At 42.8% G+C, this 19,208-nt stretch overlaps 1 protein-coding gene across 2 annotated transcripts in view; it reads right to left on the bottom strand.

The window, feature by feature from the left end:
* The window catches only part of EPB41L4B (erythrocyte membrane protein band 4.1 like 4B), a 193,043-nt gene that overhangs the window by 101,904 nt on the left and 71,931 nt on the right, over nucleotides 1-19,208 (bottom strand). The window contains exons 13-17 of one of the 2 annotated variants that reach the window (XM_054991038.1): nucleotides 17,634-17,664; nucleotides 12,782-12,815; nucleotides 11,695-11,762; nucleotides 3,282-3,487; nucleotides 45-157 (exon numbers count right to left, since the gene is read on the bottom strand). In XM_054991038.1, coding sequence (XP_054847013.1) covers nucleotides 45-157; nucleotides 3,282-3,487; nucleotides 11,695-11,762; nucleotides 12,782-12,815; nucleotides 17,634-17,664 — 452 coding nt within the window. Of the gene's footprint in view, nucleotides 1-44; nucleotides 158-3,281; nucleotides 3,488-8,301; nucleotides 9,769-11,694; nucleotides 11,763-12,781; nucleotides 12,816-17,633; nucleotides 17,665-19,208 lie in introns of those variants that run through there. The other variant, XM_054991039.1, reaches the window with a different exon arrangement.

Raw genomic sequence — 19,208 nt, 5'->3', positions numbered from 1 at the left:
TATGGTAGCAGGAGGAACCCCGGATAGACAGTCCCATGCTGTACCTTGTTCATATTGATGTGCAGAGCTGGCCACGGCCCAACAACCTTCACTGTCTCTCCTTCCATCTTCTTTAGATGGGCAGAAGCATCATCATAAAGGCGAGGAACTCCTGGATGCCCAAAATTAGCAAAGAAAACTGTCTGAAAGCAAAGTACAAAAATCCTGCAACAATAACTGCTGGATGATGCACATTTCTAAAATAAGACCATGTTTAACTGGTATTTAGATAGTCATATTTGGTCCCCTTTGACTATAATTTCTTGTAACATTTGCCACAACTAAGTTATAAAAGGTACTGAAAGTAGGGTTGCCAACTCTGGCCTGGAAAATTCCTGGAGATTTGAGAGGAGTGCCTGTGGAGGGGGGAATTTGGTGAGAGATTTCATCTAGGATCTAGGATATATCATAGAGTTTGCCCACTAAAGGCACCATTTCTTCCAGGGGAACTTATCTCTTTAGACTGGTCTGGAGATCAGTTGTAATTCTGGGAGAATTCCAGGCTCCAGCCGGTGGATGGCAACCCTAACTGAATGGGATTATTTCCTGCCTAGCAAAAGGAATCATTGCTGTTCCTTGTACTACACATCCCCTGTGAGTTTAAGGCTCTCATGCTGGCAGTGAGCACTACAGATCTATATACCTCAGGATTAGGCAACCTTTTGGCCTATCCATTAAGAGACTACAACATCTTCTCTCACAGACATAGGTGCTCTGGCGAGCAAACTTGGAGAATGGCCAGAAAATCCCTTACGTAGAACAGAGGCCTATTTTTTTTTTATTTTGCATTTAAGGGACTCAAAGAAGACTGCTTTTGAAAGGGCAGTATGAAGTGTCAGCAGTCTTTGCTTCAGTGCAGACACTTTGGAATGGGATTGCATTGGACAGAAACAATAACAGGATAACAGCTAGATCTGAGTCCAGCGGCACCTTAGAGACCAACAAGATTTTCAGGGTGTAAGTTTTCGAGTGTCAATGCTCCATTCTTCAGATATGGGGAGGCCTGGAGATGCCTGAGCCTTCATAACCGTGTCAGGAGGTGGGAGGTGTGGAGCAAAGAAGGGAGTCAGGAGGTAAAAGGTAAAATGGTAAAAGCTGTTCCTAAAAGCCATTTTGTGAGCTGGTTCCTCGTGGAGCACAAGCTCACCAACAGCAGTGTTTACACTCAAACTTTCACAGCTGGAACTGCTGCTGCTGCTGCTGTACCAGAGCAACTGCAAGATCTTGCTGGCTTCCAGCCTGGCCTTCCGTCTCCTAGACACGATCCAAATCCATCCAGGCACCTCTCCTCTACCCTTTCTCTTGGGGGGGTGATGAAAGGAATCTCCTGGGCTGAGCAAGATTGCTTGTCAGAGTGCGGTTTAGCACATGGGCTGGGGCTGGCAAAGGGGGTGTTTTTTTTGCCCCTATTTGGTTCTTCCAGGAGTTTTGCTAGAAAGGAAACAAACTCTAGAACCATAATTTCATAATGGCAACTGTTGTTTCGTTCTGTCCTCTTTTCCTTCCTCAGGTTATGTGATCTTTCTGACCTAAAACACTTTTGTTCAGAAGTTTCACCGAAATTTCAATCATCCTAGCTCCTTTTAGTAATTTTAATGTAAACTATGTTTTTTGCCCTCAAGAACTTAGACTGAAAAATGAAACATATTTAAAAAGTATAAATTTTTTCAGAGATTTATGCCCATTTTCCAAGCTGGGGGGAAAATCCAGGTTCTGCAATATTTGTGGGTCAAATTTCTGCATAAGCATGCTGCTGATTATGTACCACATGGCCACCAAACGCATTCTGAGAATCACTAGCTATAGTAACTTGACATTTAAATTATGTCATGTTGGTCTTTTTCAATTTAGAGGGACAATGAAAAAAAAGCAAATTCAATGTTTGAAATTAGGAAAGACAATGAAGCAGGGCTTTTTTTCTGGGAAAAGAGGTGGCAGAACTCAGTGGGTTGCCAGCACAGGAGGCAACTGATGGCGGGAGGTGGTTCCCCATGGTACCACATGCGCACGTGCAAAGTATGTGCATGCACCTAGGACTGCACAAGGACGTCACTTTGGGTCAGCTGGAACAAAGGGGGAGTTTTTAAAGTTTAAATCACCCACAGCAAAAATGGTCACATGGCTGGTGGCCCCACCCCCTGATCTCCAGACAGGGAAGTATAGATTCTAAACCCCCCTCTGTCTGGAGATCAGGGGGCGGGGCCACCAGCCATGTGACCATTTTCAAGAGGTGCCGGAACGCCATTCCACCGCATTCCAGCTGAAAAAAAGCCCTGTATAGAAGTATGGTACAGCTGCATTTAGAAGGCAAACAGCTCTAGTCACTCTATTAAAAGTAAGTATCAGGAGAAAAAAGCATCTGCTGATATAAAGTGTCTGGCTTGTAGGATTTTCATAGAAGGGGTTCTAGTGCAACAATACAAGTGCTCTTATCACAAGGAATTGTAGAAATCAGGATCTTGGACCAGTGAAGATGCATGGATCCTCTTCAACATCCCATAATAATGATGATTATTAGATTTTTTAGTCACTGCTCACCCTAGGGTCTTGAGGTGATTGTAACACTTAACAATATAATAAATTAAAACCAACATAAGAACAGATAATAACAATAAAATTAAAATTAAATTGAAATATTAAGATACATTAAAATACATGGATCAGCACCATATCATTAGCCCACCCGTTTGACTGATCTGATCTATCAAATCAATCAGGACTGACAGTTCTTCATTCCAAAACTCCATTTCCACTTCCCCAAAGACGAAGCAGTGCCCTGAAAATTGCTGAGGCATACTAGTAAGTAAATTACATGTGGTACTTAGATCTCAAGAAGCTTTTATACAAAACCATCCAGATGGAGAATTCTGGAGGGAGGGAGGGGAGTCAGAGACTAGTGCAGAAAGTTTAACTGGAACACCATTTTCATAGTTTGTAAGAAAGCAGGCTTTTTTTAAAAAAATGAAATCCTAGGTTAGTTTTTAGGAAACTTGTAGATTCCCTCACATAAATCCTTGCACTGTCCAAATTCACTATACAAAAACATTCATAGAAAAAGTTGTGACTAGATTAAAAATCCAATTTCCTTGGAACACACTCCTCTAGTAACAAATTACAAACTTCACAGCAACAACTAGTTCTTGTGAGATTCTGCCGCTTGCTGGAAAAGTTTCTGTCAGTAAGAAAGTTGAACCTCTCACTTCAGTTTTATTGCTTTTCCAAGAGTCTCCAGAGAGCCAAAATTAATTTAGTAGACCTACTATTTGGGCTTGGAACAGGTGCAACCACATCCTTGCTGTCAGGAGGCCCAAGTCCTCCATAACTGGAGTGGTGGTGGTGGTGGTGGTGATGGTGGTGGTGGTGTCTTCCAGGAATTTTTGTACTGAAGGGTGTTCCACCGTTTTCTTCAGTGTTAAATGGGTGAAGTTCAGTGTTGTTCAAAGGGTAGCTGTGAAGCACAAATTGGTCCAAATCAGAACATTTAAGAAGTGACCAAATAGCATTAATAAAAATATACTCTGTAAAGAAAATGTGTGTGTGTGTGTGTGTGTGTGTATCTATTTTGATTTATTCATGTTGCTCTCTGATCAGGGGCCCTCAGCCAAAAGGGTAGCTGGATAGGGCTTCACAACTCTATCGAAAGGTGGGCGCTTCCACTCTGGGAAGGCTTATTCCCAGTTGGCTCCAGATCACATCCACTTTTTGCACAGCTTCTAGTTCTGTGCAGTTCTTCTCACTGAGGCGATAAAACCATGTCTCGTCTGTGCTACTTCAGAATACAGGTGGGAGTTACGTAGCTGCTCAACCATACAGAAATTTTTTGCACATAGAAAACTAGCACCTTAGGGAGAAGGGTCTTAGCTTAAGTTCCCTCCCTCATGAGGCTGTTCTCTATGTGCAGGATCCCCTCCCCCCATCCCAGGAGCATTCCATGAGCAAGTCCCCATTTGCAGTCTGAAATGATCCCCCATTCAGATTTACTGCCTCAGTATGAAGGAGCCAGGCCACAGACTTCCATCTAAAACACAATTCGAGTTTCCTCTTAGACAGAACATTCTAAGATTAAAAAGAGAAGGCAAAAGATTCTATGGGTTCTGCAACATTTTTTTATGTGTGTCCTCAAATAATTATTCCATGAGAATAGGATTTTATGAACTTCTGGTTCCACTCTTCCTGACTCTGATAATGGTTTTCAAAATGGCAGCAGATTAGCACGCGTTTGTATCTGGTTAGGGCAGCAGTAAAGTTGCACTGCCCTTTCTAGAATGCTCTGAGAACAAAATTCATGTTATATCTCCTGGTTATTTTGTATCAGTTTAAATTCTGAAAGGGCTTGCTTTTTGTTTTTAAATATATACTCTTATTTAAGCCATTTTCATAAATATGCTCAAGGCAGCTTGCAAGATAGTAATACATGCAGTAACATTCAAAAAGCATGAAAACACTTTATCACAGAAGTTAAAACTAGAGGAATTTTTTAAAAAGACTCTTATCTTTGTCTAACTAGGACCAAGACCTCACTCTGACCTCGTGGCAGGTGCCAAATGAGAAGCAAATACCTTGAGCTGGTAGTTGCACCGGGAGCCGCTTGAATCAAGATTTCTGGCTATTGCTCCTGATGGTGAATAACTATCTGTTTTGTTCAGTGTGCAACACATGCTTTTTTCCACTGAGACTGAAATGCTTCCCAGTTTTATATTTCATTGTGATATTGCTGGCAATGACTTTTAATTTGCAACAAACAAAAGAATTGAACAGTAACTATCTTTTGAATGAATTGAGTGTTGGTCAGGAACCAAGGATGATTCCAGGTATTTTGTTGCATCAAGCACCTCCTGGATCCATTCTGCCACTATTCAGACCCAAGCTAAGACCACAGGCAGCAATGTTGTTTAGCAGGGGTCCCCAATGTGGTTCCCATGGGTGCTGTGGTGCCTGCCAACGCCTTCCTGGATCCCGCCAAATGTTTTTAGAAGTGTGTAAGGACAGGTGGGGCTTTATCCAGCAAGGCCATTGGAGATTTGATTGGCTGTGTGGATTTATAAAAATGCTGCTTTAGCAACAGCTGCCGCCACATCACAAAGATCTTCACAGTATGACTGAAGGTAAGCTTCGGCAGCCATTTTGTGGCTGGCTCTGCTTCCTGCAGCAGCCATTTTGTGGATGTCAGAATTTCAAAGTGGCCCATAGGCTTACAAAAGTTGGGGCCCCCTGCTGTAGGGGCTCAGGTTGGGGTTATGTCATTCAAAATATTTATAATCTGCCTTTTGCCCCAATGAGACCCAAAGTGACTTACCACAGCATCAAAGACGACCATAACAATAAAATGAAACAAATGACCAAAAGCCAGATCAATGAATCACTGTTGCCTATCTGTTATGCCCATCACCATCCCAATCTCCAGCCAAGGCAAATTAGCCAGCGTCAGATAGAATGTAACTGTGTGATTGACCCAGCCCTCAAGGACGATAGGTTACAATGTACTGTGGGGTGATCCCACAGATGTGGTATAATGTCTAAAAGGAACATGGGAATGAATGCCTAAAGGGCAGTACATTCTTCATATGTGGAAGTAATATTCATACAATATTGTAACTTCGTAAAATATTTTTATAATTATTGCACCAGATTCAAATATTCACAGCACCTATTTTCCCAATGAATGATTGACATTTATTGAATGACTACATTGCAAATTACACTGGCTTGACGCCATGACTTGCAGTAGCTGTGCAAGGACTCATTTTGCATATAGCTTGAGGATTTCTATAGTCAATTCAGCAGTGGAATCAGCTACCTAGGAATGTTGTGGGTTCCCCTTCATTGGCAGTCTTCAAGGAGAGGCTGGACAAATACTTGTTGGGGATGCTTTAGGCTGTTTCTGCATTGGGCAGGAGGCTAGACTAGATGGTAAGACCCCTTCCAACTTTATGATTCTATGATTTTTACCTGTTCCACCTTACCTTTAATCTGTCCTCAACTAGGAAAGGTTAAACATGACAGGAAGAACATCAGGATAATGGATAAATACATATACAGCAAGATGAGACAGTATGGATGCAGGAAACTTGGTCCTATCACCCTGAAGAGCAGATCCAAACCCAGGTATTCCAGATGCACCATGGAAGCAACCATGGATATACCTTTACTCCGAACTACCAACTGAGATACACGTCAGGTTACAATAGTCCACTCAGTACTTTTGGACCATTCTACGTAAGACCATTCCTCCCAGAGTTTCAGGCAACTTTACTATGATGTAACTTCTCAAACATATTGTTAGAAGCCAATTGTGCTAGAAGTTGAGTTCCTTGCTCACAAACCGTTTCTCGCATTGTGCCTGCTGGGTCTTTGGAAGTCAAACAAGGAGAAGCTCTTTTCTCGCCCCTTTCACTGTAGTTTGCTTCACTAGAGGCAAGATGAAGGGAGAGGTCAAGCCATGCTGTTTTTTTCCAGTGCGGCTGGGTTTCTACTATCCATCATTATGCAACCCTTTCTTTAGCCTAAAAAGGACTAGGTTACTGGCCACTGGGGAGTGGATGTTCCATTCAATCCTGAACTGCTGTTTGCATAAATAAAACCTTTTATTTAAAGGTGTGTGGGGGGGGGAGGGAAGGATAAACCCGGGGAATAAAACTTGGGAGTTTCAAACACACACTGCTGTCAGTAGACTAAACTAAGCAGCGCCAAATCAACAATGAGGGAGTACTTCAGTCTCAGTCTTTGAGGTCTCACTCACGCTCTCCACGATAGTGTCTTTGAGCTCAAAGAAGGAAGGGTTCCTCACGACAGCAGAAACACTTCCTCAGAAGGCCCACCTCTGATGAGGGTCACTCTTCATCCAGCTTTCCCCCCTTCTCCCCTGGGACATCCCTCTTTCAGATCCTTCACTCCATCTTCCGAGCTTCCAACTGCCATTCTCCGTCGGGTTGCTAGGCAACTGCTCAGCCTCTTTTCAGTAACAATTTTTTAACAAGGCTTACATTTACTTGCCTCCATTTCAAGATCACTCTCAGAGTTCTGCTCAGACAGGAAATAGTATGCCCCCCTATTAATTTCAAGCTTGGTTCTCCGTGATGCAAGTCTCTGCTTCTTAAGTTTATTGGTAGGGTTGCCAGCTCCAGGTTGGGACATTTCTGGAGAATTGGGGGATGGAGCCTGGAGAGGGCTGAGTTTGGGTAGGGGAGGGACCTTATTAGGGTACAATGCCAGAGAGTCCACCCTCCAAAGCAGCCACTTTCTCCAGGACATCTCCAGCTATTACTTGGAGTCTGGCAACCCTATTCATTGGACTCCATCCCCTTTAAACAAAACAATTTCTGAATTGGCTGAAACCTCATCTGTAGCTTTTATATTAAAATTTTCAAACCTAGCTTAGACCCTGACCAAGCTGTACCTGATTTTTTTAGCACTACAGAAGAGCAAAGAGGATACGAGATGTAAGCTGTTATGGGATCATCTCACGCTCAGTTTTCTTTTTTTTCGAACAGGCCAGTGTGGATGTGTCTCAAAAAGCCCCAAAAGTCGACAATTGCAACATGTGGATCTAACTGAGAACAAAACCAGCAAGTAGAAGATGCAATTATTCAAAAGCCTTATCATTTCCTTGTCCTAACTTCTTACAAGACCTATTGCTGCACAGAAGTGGCAAGTATGTAAGAAAAACAATCCACCGCTGGGCCAAGGAGGAGCTGATCCTGGCCTCACTTTTAATGAGGTGGCAAAACTGCAACTGGGCTAACTCTCAGATACAGGACAACACGAGCTCAGCGTTCTTCTGTATGAAAATTCCCACCACATGGCAAACCAGCATGCCAGTGAGAAGGCCTGGCTGAGCCTGTGACTGCAGGCCAGACACAAGCTCAGCACTAGATCTCTACTCATCTTGTGGTGATGGTGGGCCCAAACGTCACACTATCATAATCCAACGTTTTTCACATTTATTCCACTGTAACAATTTGCATACCATTTGCATGTAGATGAAAAGAAGGTTGTTGAGTCAAAATATGTTATTCTCAGTTATAAGCCGATTGTTGGAAAGCCTTTATATATATACTGCAACCATGAAAGAGTTTTTACAAGACTGAACTTTCCTCTCTGCTAGATGTACCTGCTATCAAAACTTCAAGACACTTCAGGTAGCTAAGAAAACTAATCCATTCTTTGTTTAATAGCAGAGGTAAAAATGCACTGGGAATCTAAGTCTACTTTTCTAAGGCTGAAAACAGACAAAAGGGTACAGAACACAGAACTCCAGGCAAATGAAAATATTCATATTTATTATTATTTGTACTTAGCACATACAAAGATTAAAACAAATGTCATCGTAGCATCTGTAAACATACTTTAAATAAAAAAATTAAACTCTCACATATTTGCTCTGAAAGAATGTAGACTTACCCCTATGTATAAATTCAGATTAATTAAAATCATATTAAAAATACTAGCACTTCTGATATACAAAGATATGCCTTACTCTGATCAACTTCGAAAGATCACAGCTTTAAGGCCTAAATCAATGTGTTAGCTAAAGCTGGCACTGTTTCCATATTTGAGAGAGTTAAAAACAAATCAGGAAATTGTGATTCTTTAAGGAACCTGAGAATTTAGAATATATATCCAACTTCTGATTTATTCATACCCTACTTCAAATATATTAATCTAAACGATCTTTTATCACCCTGGCCTGTTCAGACTTCTATATGATGAGACTGGGGGCTGGTCCTGGGTGTGCTATCTCTACCCGTCCTTCCCCAGAGATGAATGACTGTCAAGAGTTCTATACAGTCCCCTCCGTCTGGATACAGTGGTGGAAGGTCAGGGAAGGAGCGCACGAGCCCAAGACTCAGTCTCAAGCTCAAAGAGCAACAGAAACCTGAAGGGATGTACAGCCCCCAAACATGATTTACTGTGAAAAGCTCCACCAGGTTGAGGTGTTTTTCCGTTCTGTTACTTCCCCAGTAGCCAAAACCATCATGACAGTCTATTGAAAGACAGCACCACCTATTTATTAAGGCAATGTTTAATATCACATGGATACTGCATTATAGCAGCAAGGACAGTATCACTGATGAAGATCACTAAAAGCCAAACAGACGCACTATATAGTGGTTTCCTTTATACTTGTCAGATATGGCACAAGAACCAGCGCAACAATTGGGGATAAAACAGATCATTGTCTAAGCATCTGATTTGTCTCCTGGATCCCTTTATCACTGGCCATTAAGTCATGTTTGATAACGACAATTTTCCTGATTCCCGGGTCACGCAAAGCCAAAAAGAGAGAGTAGACATTTAAATGGATGAATTGTGTGGGATTACATCAAAATGTATATTGCAAAGAATAAAGATGAGATTGCCATACAAAAACTGGAGGGGGAGGGGGATGAGCTAGCTACAACCTGCCAGACTTCTGAGCAGTGGAATTCCTTAACTCCTGCCAAAGTACTAGAAACAATCACGTGCAAGAGTAGCTATACAGCACTATATGGATTGTGACCGCTCTTCTACAACTTATTTGCAAAATACACATACATTTATGGAATGTGATGAAGACGCAAGATGGAACACGAAATCACGATGTCTTTTCAAAGGGTTGTCATGAGCTTATCCTGGTACAATAGACTCTGGATCCCACCCAAGTTCTTCTGGTTCTGTTCCTGGATATACCGTAAATTGCTGTCCTGGCCACTGGGCTTCCAATACAGCCTGTCGTCATGATAGGGTGGCCTGAACCATGAACACAGTGAAGGTAAACGAAAAGCCAAAAGCAAAATTACAGTTAGGAATAACAAAAGTAACGAATTTATCACAAGGGATACAACACACACATACACAAAATGAGCCAACAATGGGGAACAAAAATTATGAACAGAAAGAGCAAGGGAGCTAAACTGAATGTAAGCTGAGCCCAACCAGCCCATACCAACGTTTTCATGCTCAAACCCTGTCACAATGAATGGGAGCTGTGCAAGGGCCCCTGGCTTGCAGAGGAGAACAGTGCTTCATAACTTACTCTCTTCCTGGAAACGCTACTCAGTGTAAGAGAAAACACACACAAGGTCACTTTGAAGTACAGCAAAAGCATCCATTTGGCTGCAGATGCGCACAGCACGCCGCCTCCTCCACCCACCCAGAAAAAAAAATGAAGTGTGAAGCATCCCTAACAAAACCAGGTACAAAAATTACAAATGCAAGGAACGTCCTAGTTTGCTATCAGGTTTATTCTCAGCAGGGGGCAACCAACCTCAGCTCCCTGGCAAGGGTAATAGTTTGACACACACACGTGCAACAGGTTTGCTATGTGCACAATTTACAGCTTTTAGTTACACCTAAAAATGGTATTGTGTTGCAGCTTCATCAGTAAGCTTTGGATGTCTTGAAAAATATGTACTCAAGATTCGGCCGACAATAGTAATCAGCTCAAATATGTTGGGCAGAACGGAATGAGATGTTATGAGCAACGCAGCACTCCCATTTCAATTTAGACTGTTGCAGCAGTATGTACTTATGTTATAGCATCAACATTATGCAATTTCCCACTCCTAGTATCTGATGATGCGAAAAATGTACCATATAGTGGCAACGTTATGGGGAGAGGTTGATATGCAGGTATGTGAGTGCATGTCTGTGTGTGCCTACTAGTTTTGAAGGCATTCCCATGCAACCTGCACTGTACAGTTTACCCACAGACTTCCAGAATGTAGGTTCCAAAAGATATTTACTGCTATTTTTATCAGCTTTTTGCCATGCAATACCCTTGGCATATGACACACTGGAAAACTGCCCAGTGCAAATACCAATGAAACAAATGGCATTGAGCCCAGAAACATTACTCTGGTTTTACCTCAAACATGACTATAACTATTATGGAAGCCAGTCTCCAGGCGTCAGCGGTCCAGGGACGAAATTACTTTACACATCCTCCATTTTGGAAAATGCTTTTGAATGTTCAAAGTGCTTCACGCAGACAAGCTCCATAGTTTTTACAACAAACCATAAGAAAGGCCAGAATTGTTCAGATAACACGTGGGGGGATGGGGGGTGGGGTGGGGGTTGACTCAGTCAAGCTAAATGACACGCCATTCCCAGGTTTTCCCTGGGGAAATACCTCCATTTTGTAGTGCTGGGAAAGCTGCTTAAGAGTGCCACAGGGGGCCAATTCTAGTTGGAAATAACCTGGGGGAAGGAGGGGCTCCTTCCCCAAAACAGCATGGGGGCATGTCGGTAAATATGCCCCCCAGCACTTCAGATTGGAAAAACAGTGCCGGAGGGGAGAAAGGAGCCACTCTTCCCCCTGCCCTGTGGTGGTCTCAGCCATATTTAGCCCCCTGTGGAACTCTAATCGGCTCTCCCCAGAGCTACAAAATAGAGGCACACCCCTAGTGCAAGCCTGGGGACAGTGTTTCATCTAGTTTGCTCCTGAGAGGACAAAGGCTTCCCTTCTCTCACACAGTGAAGCCACTGCTGAACCAGGGACTACTGTCTGGGCTCATAGCTTACACACTTTGTCTCACTGCTATCACTGCTATCACTGCTATCCTAGCTATTAGACATGGTCTAAACTTGACTGCTTTCTTTCTCTCTGTCAAGTATCTATATATTTTCCCTTCCATCACACACCTGCAATGGAGTTAAAACAGACAAACCACTTACCTTACATTCACAGGTGGATGAGGGTGCCAGTGTGACTGGCCCAGGTGAATATTTGGATGGTACAGAGGCTGGAAACAAAAAGTGAACCTTGGTTACTCAACTGTCTGCCATCGGGCGGCACCACCTGAGATTTCTGAGGCAGCTTCTAACAAGAGATGCACATACGAACTGCTAGACTCTCATGGCAGAGACCCTTGCAACGACTTGATATTTCTGATGCCAACTTTGAACAAACCATTAATGATCTTTTCATAATCAGCTTTTTAAAACTTTGGGCTGAATCTAAGCACAAAGTTGATCAGAATGAGGTGGGAATGACTCAAAATGGCAGAATCAGCTACGTCACTTCAGACTGAAATGGAATCACATTTTTTACAAAAACCTGCAATCAGAAAACGGACACAGATGGTGAGCAGAGGGCTGGGTGAAACCCTTTGTTCCTCTTACGCTAGCTTTCTTTTTGCATTATTATTCTTTTAAAATGTGGAGGAGCACTTAAAAGAAGTTCCAAGTGGCATAGTATATTCTACCACTCCAAAACTCATCATTTTTTATGGTCAATGCTGAACTGGGCTTTTAATGCTGGATTTTTAATTAATACCTCTTAATGTTTTGCTTTTATTATTTTTAATTTGTAAGCTGCCTGGGGCAGGTTCCTGGAGAGGTGAACAGGTTCCTGGAGAGGTATTTTTAAATACATGACAAATCATCTCTTTCTATTGCAGCTTCAGCAAAAAAAACAAGCCTAAATATTTGCCTGACAAGGACCTCTAAAGAATACATATTTCTGTGAGACTAGCATACTTCTGAATGGCTGCAATGGGCTCAGAGCATTGCTAATGATAATGTTCTATGTGGTCTGATCTTTCAGAGAAGCTAAAAGACCAGCTCTTGGACAAGAATTCCTGTCTAACTGAAGTCCCACTTGCTCCCTCAGGAATTGAAGTAAAACATACAACACACAAAACACCTTTCAAGAACTCTTAACAGCAGCAAGAAGGTGGGTGAGAAGATGAGTCACTTTGATCATGACTTTACTGGTGTCTATAATTAAGGTAATAAAACATCAAATCCCTGTGCCTCTTACCTGATAGTTATGGACTTCTGGGTTATTTTTAGCACTGAAACAAAAATACAGATCAGTTTTTTTACATAGATTTTGAAAGACATCACAGAAGCTTGTCTAATCCAGGAATGAAACAGTCCAAGCAAACAGCTCGTATCTCCAGATGAAAACTTGCTTTTCCTGTCCTCTTTCTTCAGATTCCAGCAAGAGTGTTTTGAACCATGCTTCAAACAGCACAGGCATTAGAAGAACCCTTCAAGGTTATGGCTCCCCTCCCCAGTCGCCCTGAAAACAAGGACTCACATGGGGAGACCCGCATAAATTTGAGGGATGTTTTGAGTAACATTCTCCTTGTATTCATTTCTCCTTTGATCTGCCATATAGTTTTCCATTAACACATCCCCATTCATAATATTCACACACCATATAGTTTGTTATTGGTGTTCTTGCCCTTTTTCATACATGCATAAGGACCACGCAGTTTAATTACTGACTAATATCGTAACAACACGGCTCACTCCATTCTGAGTTTAACTCCTTTATATCAAATTCTCATCTGTTTGTAGTTCATATGCATTTTTTTAAAATCCTGGACTTCACGGATCTTTATTCTGTGACACCTCAACAACTGAGCCAGCAGTTAACATCACTGCCTGACAGCTGTGGCCAAACGGCTGAAAGTAAAGAAATCAAGAGTGAACACAGACAAAACAGAAGTGATGCTGGTTGGGAGGCAGAAATCTTGAAGGACATTGTGGTGCTCCCCGCTTTTGATAGGGTTTAGTTGACACTTGCAGATCCTTTTACTGTACCCAGCACTGCTGCTAGCAAAGTAACGCAGCTGCAAAAAAATGCCTTGCACCAACTTAGTCTAGCCCGTAAGATGCCCCTCTGCCTTGACACGGCTGATCGGACTACCCTGATTCACGCAACGGTGACATCGAGACTAGGCTACTGTAATGCACTCTATGCAGGTTTCCCCTCAAAGTAAACTTGGAGATTACAGTTGTCGCAGAAAGCTACAGTTCAATTTCTGTCAAGAGCCAGGTGGAGCATGTATATTACTCCCATTCTGCAGTCAACCCATTGGCTACTCATCAGTTACTGGGCTCGGTTCAAGGTTTTGGCTATTACATACAAAAGCCCTTCATGGCCTTGGCCCCTCATATCTATAGGACTGCCTCTCCCCCTATGCTCTGCCACAGCAGCTTCGCTCATCTGAACAGCTCCTTCTGCAGGTGCTACCTTGCAGAATCAACAGCCGCCGCCTGTACATATGCATCCTCATCTTACAGAATGGCCTCCCTGTCAGAAAAGCTCTCCATCTTCTGGCTTTCCACAAACTATGCAAAACTGAATTATTCAGTGGGCTTTTAAAGATAGGTAATAGGTTTGAGCTTTGGTGAAGGGACAGGGACTGCAGACTATTACTGTGTACTGTCTGTTGCTGAAAGTATGCCTCTACTGGATAGTTTCTGCATTGTTTAATGTACTATACCAAATTACTTATGTTTTGTTTCAGCTTTGTATTTGGATTTAGGCTTCTTTTCAAATTTCTGCAATCCATACCCCATTGTATTGTTTATTGAATGTCCCAGCTGTTGATCGTATTGACTCACAGTATGTAATCCACTGTAAGTCTCAGTGAGAAAGTCAGACTATAAATAAAAAATAAACAAGGAAAGCTCATTTAATGAACTTGTCAGAGTTCTCATCAACAGTATCAGAGGGTTCAAAGGCTGCAACCTGTTGCTATCTTTTTTTTTTACTGTGCTCAGTTTTTCTTGGAAAAAACACAGAAGATACATGTGATCCTCAGTTGTCTCTATGACCATACCAAAGAACTGAAGATAAAGTAAACTTTTACTGGATTCAGATGCAATGACAAATTATAATTTGCTGCTGAATAAGCCTGGTAGATCCTTGGAGTTATTTGCTCACTCCCTCCTGAATGAGTCCAGACAATTTCCTTGTTTGCAGAAAACTAAAGTTTGCAGTGATGTCCAAACCAACAAACTATAGCTTGTGCTTGTCCTACAAACCAGGAGCTGCAGAAGCATAGTGGTTATGCAGCTGGACTGTAAATAAGTAGTTTGACTCCCACTACTGCCACTAATTCTGCAGGCAGCCTTGGGTAAGACACTCTTCTCAGCCCAAACTGTATTGCGGGGATAATAACACCGACTTTGTTCACCACTCAAAATGAGGCACTAATCTGTCTAGGAGGGCGGTATATAAACACAGTGTTCATCATCATCATCATCATCATCATCATCATCATCATCATCATCATCATCATCATCATCATCATCATCATCATCATCATCATCATCATCATCATCATCATCTGTTGTTGTTTAATTCCGGCAGCACCCTCTTGCCAAAGATGCCTTCTGCTGATACAATATGCTTTTGTGTTGACATAAGCGACTGTTTTCTGTAAGCAGAATGCACCTAGTGCCAGAGGAGTATGTTGAAGCTGACAGAATTAAATGGTAGGATCCAACCCATAGTTAGCAATTTTGAACATGACAATCTGTGATTTGCTGTGAAAGCAGACATTTCTAACTGTTGCACATGAGTGCACATTTGTTGCACAAAAACCCAACTGCTCTCCCTGGAGGCAGGAAAAGAACTGAGAGTCTAAGGGGTGGTCCCACATGCCAAGGAAAAGGAAGAAGATTCAACTTCCTGCCTCCACAACTGGATGGTGGGAATCACCCAAGAGGTCCTCTGCCTCAGAGGGAGAAGAAGAAACGCTCAAATATTAAGAGTCTGGGTGTATAAGCAACATCTTCTTTCCTTCCCTCCCAACAAAAACCAGCAAATTAAACAGGAAGATACTGATTTAAATAGTACCATCCCTAATTTTCTTAGGAAGGCAGTGCAAAATTAATTTGCCTTTACTGCCACAAATGTATCTCTGCTTTGTACAATAATTTACTTGAATTCACATGTCATTGATCAAACACTATCTACTGAAAGGGCAACAGTTTAAAAAAACAGACAACCACATTTTTGGTAGGAAGAAATATTGTATGAAACAGCCACTCTGACTGAAGGAAGATTATGACGGCAGATTACACAGTGGAACTGAACAAAGCAAACAAATTTAATAAGGCAGGATGTTTTATGGAGGAGTCTTACTGGAAGAATACAGACACATTCTAGCCGCGGAGAATTCTATTAAGCAATAAAGGTAGGACCATCAAAGAGGTCTGCATAACTGAACAAGTTACAGATGCCCCCACTGGCAGCGTTTGGTCCCTCCCCTCTCTACATTGATTTTTTTGTTCATCTTGCCAACCTTAACTATAGTGAAAAATCATATCATCCCCAGCCTGTATTGCTGGTGTTGAACAGAGAGTTGCTCTGTCATAGAATCATGGGATTGGAAGGGGCCGTACAGATCATCCAATCCAACCCCCTGCCCAAGGCAGGAACAGCCTCAAGCATCCCCGACAAGCGTTCGTCCAGCTGCTAGATGTTAACATTACAAACAGATGAAGAAGCTGCCTTACATCAATTCAGACCACCGGCCCATCAAAGTCAGTACTGTGTACTCAGACAGGCGGCAGCTCTCCAGGTTCTCAGCCTGAGGTCTTTCACATCACCGACTACACCAAACTTTTTAACTGGGGACGGCAGGAATGGAACTTGGGAGCTTATGCATGCAAAGAAGAGGCTCTTCCACTGAGCCACAGCTCCTTCTCTAGAGGATATTCTTTTGCGTGGGCATGCACTCATTTTAACGTGCACTGCACAACCACATGGCAGCTCCTGGGAACTGTTTTTTTTTTTTTTTAAAAGAGCCCAAAAGTCTCAGAATGGCGTCACTGCGAAGGAAAGGCTCCTGTCTCCCTCCAAGGCAGTTTTCTTGCATGAAAACCATACAGGGTGCAGTTATTTCAAAGATTTTGCTGTGCAGATTGTCCACATGGAACAGCAAAATTGACAAAGTAACTCCTCCTCCCGAACACAGTTTTCACACTGGGGAACAGATTGGAGGAAAGATAGGTGGTCCTCCCTCCCCCTGTGGTGCCATTCCAAGCCCATTTGGGCCCTCCTTTTTTAAAAAGCAGTCCCCTGCAGCTGCTGTGTGATTGTGTGGATCTCATCAAAACGAGCGTGTGCCCATGCAAAAAAGTATTTTCTAGACCCTCCCAGAGTTTGTTCTGAAACCAGCATTCATTGCTAGCATCCAAATGAACCCTTGTTAATTTTTACCATAGTTAATTTTGGCATCAATACAAAGGAATGTTGTACAAGGGAGCAAGGGGAATCAAGTACACAATTCTGTGGCCAAACCCCCAGATTATCAGTTTGGTTTTTTATACCAGGGCTTTTTTTCAGGGGGAACGGAGTTCCGGATCCTCTTGAAAATGGTCACATGGCTGGTGGCCCCGCCCCCTGATCTCCAGACAGAGGGGAGTTGAGATTGCCCTACGCACCGCTGAGTGGCGCAGAGGGCACTTTCAACTCCCTTCTGTCTGGAGATCAGGGGGCGGGGCCACCAGCCATGTGACCATTTTCTCCGAGGGCAACCCACTGAGTTCCACCACCTCTTTTCCCAGAAAAAAAGCCCTGTTTTATACCATAGTTTTAATTGTAAGCTGTCTAGAGATGGACTCTAAAGAGGCAACATAGAAATGTTCTAAGCAGATGGACAAATAAATAATCACCTTTTACTAGCCCTTATTTATTTCTACATGTTATTTCCTCTGCAACCCACCCAACTACCAACATTTGAGTGCCAACTGTGATATACTTGGGCTGTGATCCAACACCAGAGTTAAGACAGGTTTGCTTTTTTCTTGGGCCTCGGTCAAAGATGGCAGATACCAAGCCAAAGAATGAATGAGAAGGTGCTTACCAAAGCGGAGACGCTTTCATTGGGTTGTTTACTGAAGGGAGAACAAAGAAAAGGAAGAGTGAACATCACAGCTTTGAAAAGCAGCAAAACCCAGGTTAATTTAATGGCATGTCTGCTCATGCCCAAAGGAGGCCATCATGTCTTTGTGGACAAACGCAGAATGCAGAAGGGCTGTGCATTTTCTGCCTCACTTTCTGCCCTTTGCACACTGTCAAACACTTTGAGGGGGGAAATACACTGCTTCTGCCCTCCGTTTTCATCATCAAAGACATGATGACCTCCTTTACGCATGACAACACTGAGAAGGATGTGACATCCACAACTGCTTTGGTCCCCAACTGCTAACATATTTTGACAAAGACAACAAGGGGATCCGTTCTGTAACAGAAGATGGGATCTGAGAAAATCTCATAAGGGAATGATGCTAAGAAAGCTAAAAAAGTTGTGGTTAAGCTGCACCACCATCTACAGACAGATACATCATGATGGTAATCTTTGATGCTGAACATTTGCCTCTTTCTTGTAAACATCTGATACCTGGCTACAATAATCCATGCAACGGTCACCTCCAGGCTAGACTACTGCAACTCACTCTACACTGGGCTGCCCTTGGGCCTGACCCAGAAGTTACAGCTGGTCCAGAAGGCAGTGGCATGCGTTCTCAGAACGCCAATCCGAGCACATAGCCATCCTGTGCATCCAGTGGAGTTCCGGATCCGGTTCAAGGTGTTAACCTTGGTGTTTAAAGTCTTTCACGAACTGGGACCAGCATACCTGCGGGACCGCCTCTCCCATTATGTCCCCTGCACGGTGTTGCGCCCTGCAGACAAGCAACTCCTGGTGGTCCCCAGCCTGAAGGACATCCATCTGGCCTCAACCAGGGCTTTCTCTGCCCTGGCCCCAGCCTGGTGGAACACTCTCCACTGGAGATCTGGGCCCTGCGGACTTCCAACTGTCTATCTAAGTAGCCTATATATAAGTGCCTGGACTATTTTAATGACTGTTTTAAAATTACTACTGATTTTATAGTAAAGAGTCCAGTAGTGCCTTTAAGACTAACCAACTTTACTTTAGCATAAACCTTCGAGAACCACAGTTCTCTTCGTCAGATGCAACAGAACTGTGGTTCTCGAAAGCTTATGCTACAGTAGTTGGTTAGTCTTAAAGGTGCTACTGGACTCTTTACTATTTTGCTTCTACAGACTAACATGGCTAACTCCTCTGGATCTACTGATTTTATAGTTTTTATGATTAACTTATTGTATTGTATGGATGTTATGAGCTGCCCTAACCCCATTCGTGGGAGGGGGGGAGTTGGGGTATAACTCAAATCAAATAAATAAATAAAAATAAAATACAAAACATCTAATGTTTTTTATATACCTGCGCACTTTTTCCAAAGAGTTAAAACATTTCAAATTCTGAAGAAAACGAGGAAACTTTAGCAAAAGTTGCAGGCAGTTGGGCCCTGACCTGGATAGCCCAGGCAAGCCTGATCTCATCAGATCTCAGAAGCTAAACAGGGTCAGCCCAGGTTAGTACTTGGATGGGAGACCACCACGAATGTCTAAGGCC

Source organism: Eublepharis macularius, chromosome 11 (genome assembly GCF_028583425.1).
Source record: "Eublepharis macularius isolate TG4126 chromosome 11, MPM_Emac_v1.0, whole genome shotgun sequence".
Classification (NCBI taxonomy): Eukaryota; Metazoa; Chordata; class Lepidosauria; order Squamata; family Eublepharidae; genus Eublepharis; species Eublepharis macularius.
Note: the sequence above shows the minus strand (reverse complement) of the source record. Positions and strands in the feature narration are given on the sequence as shown.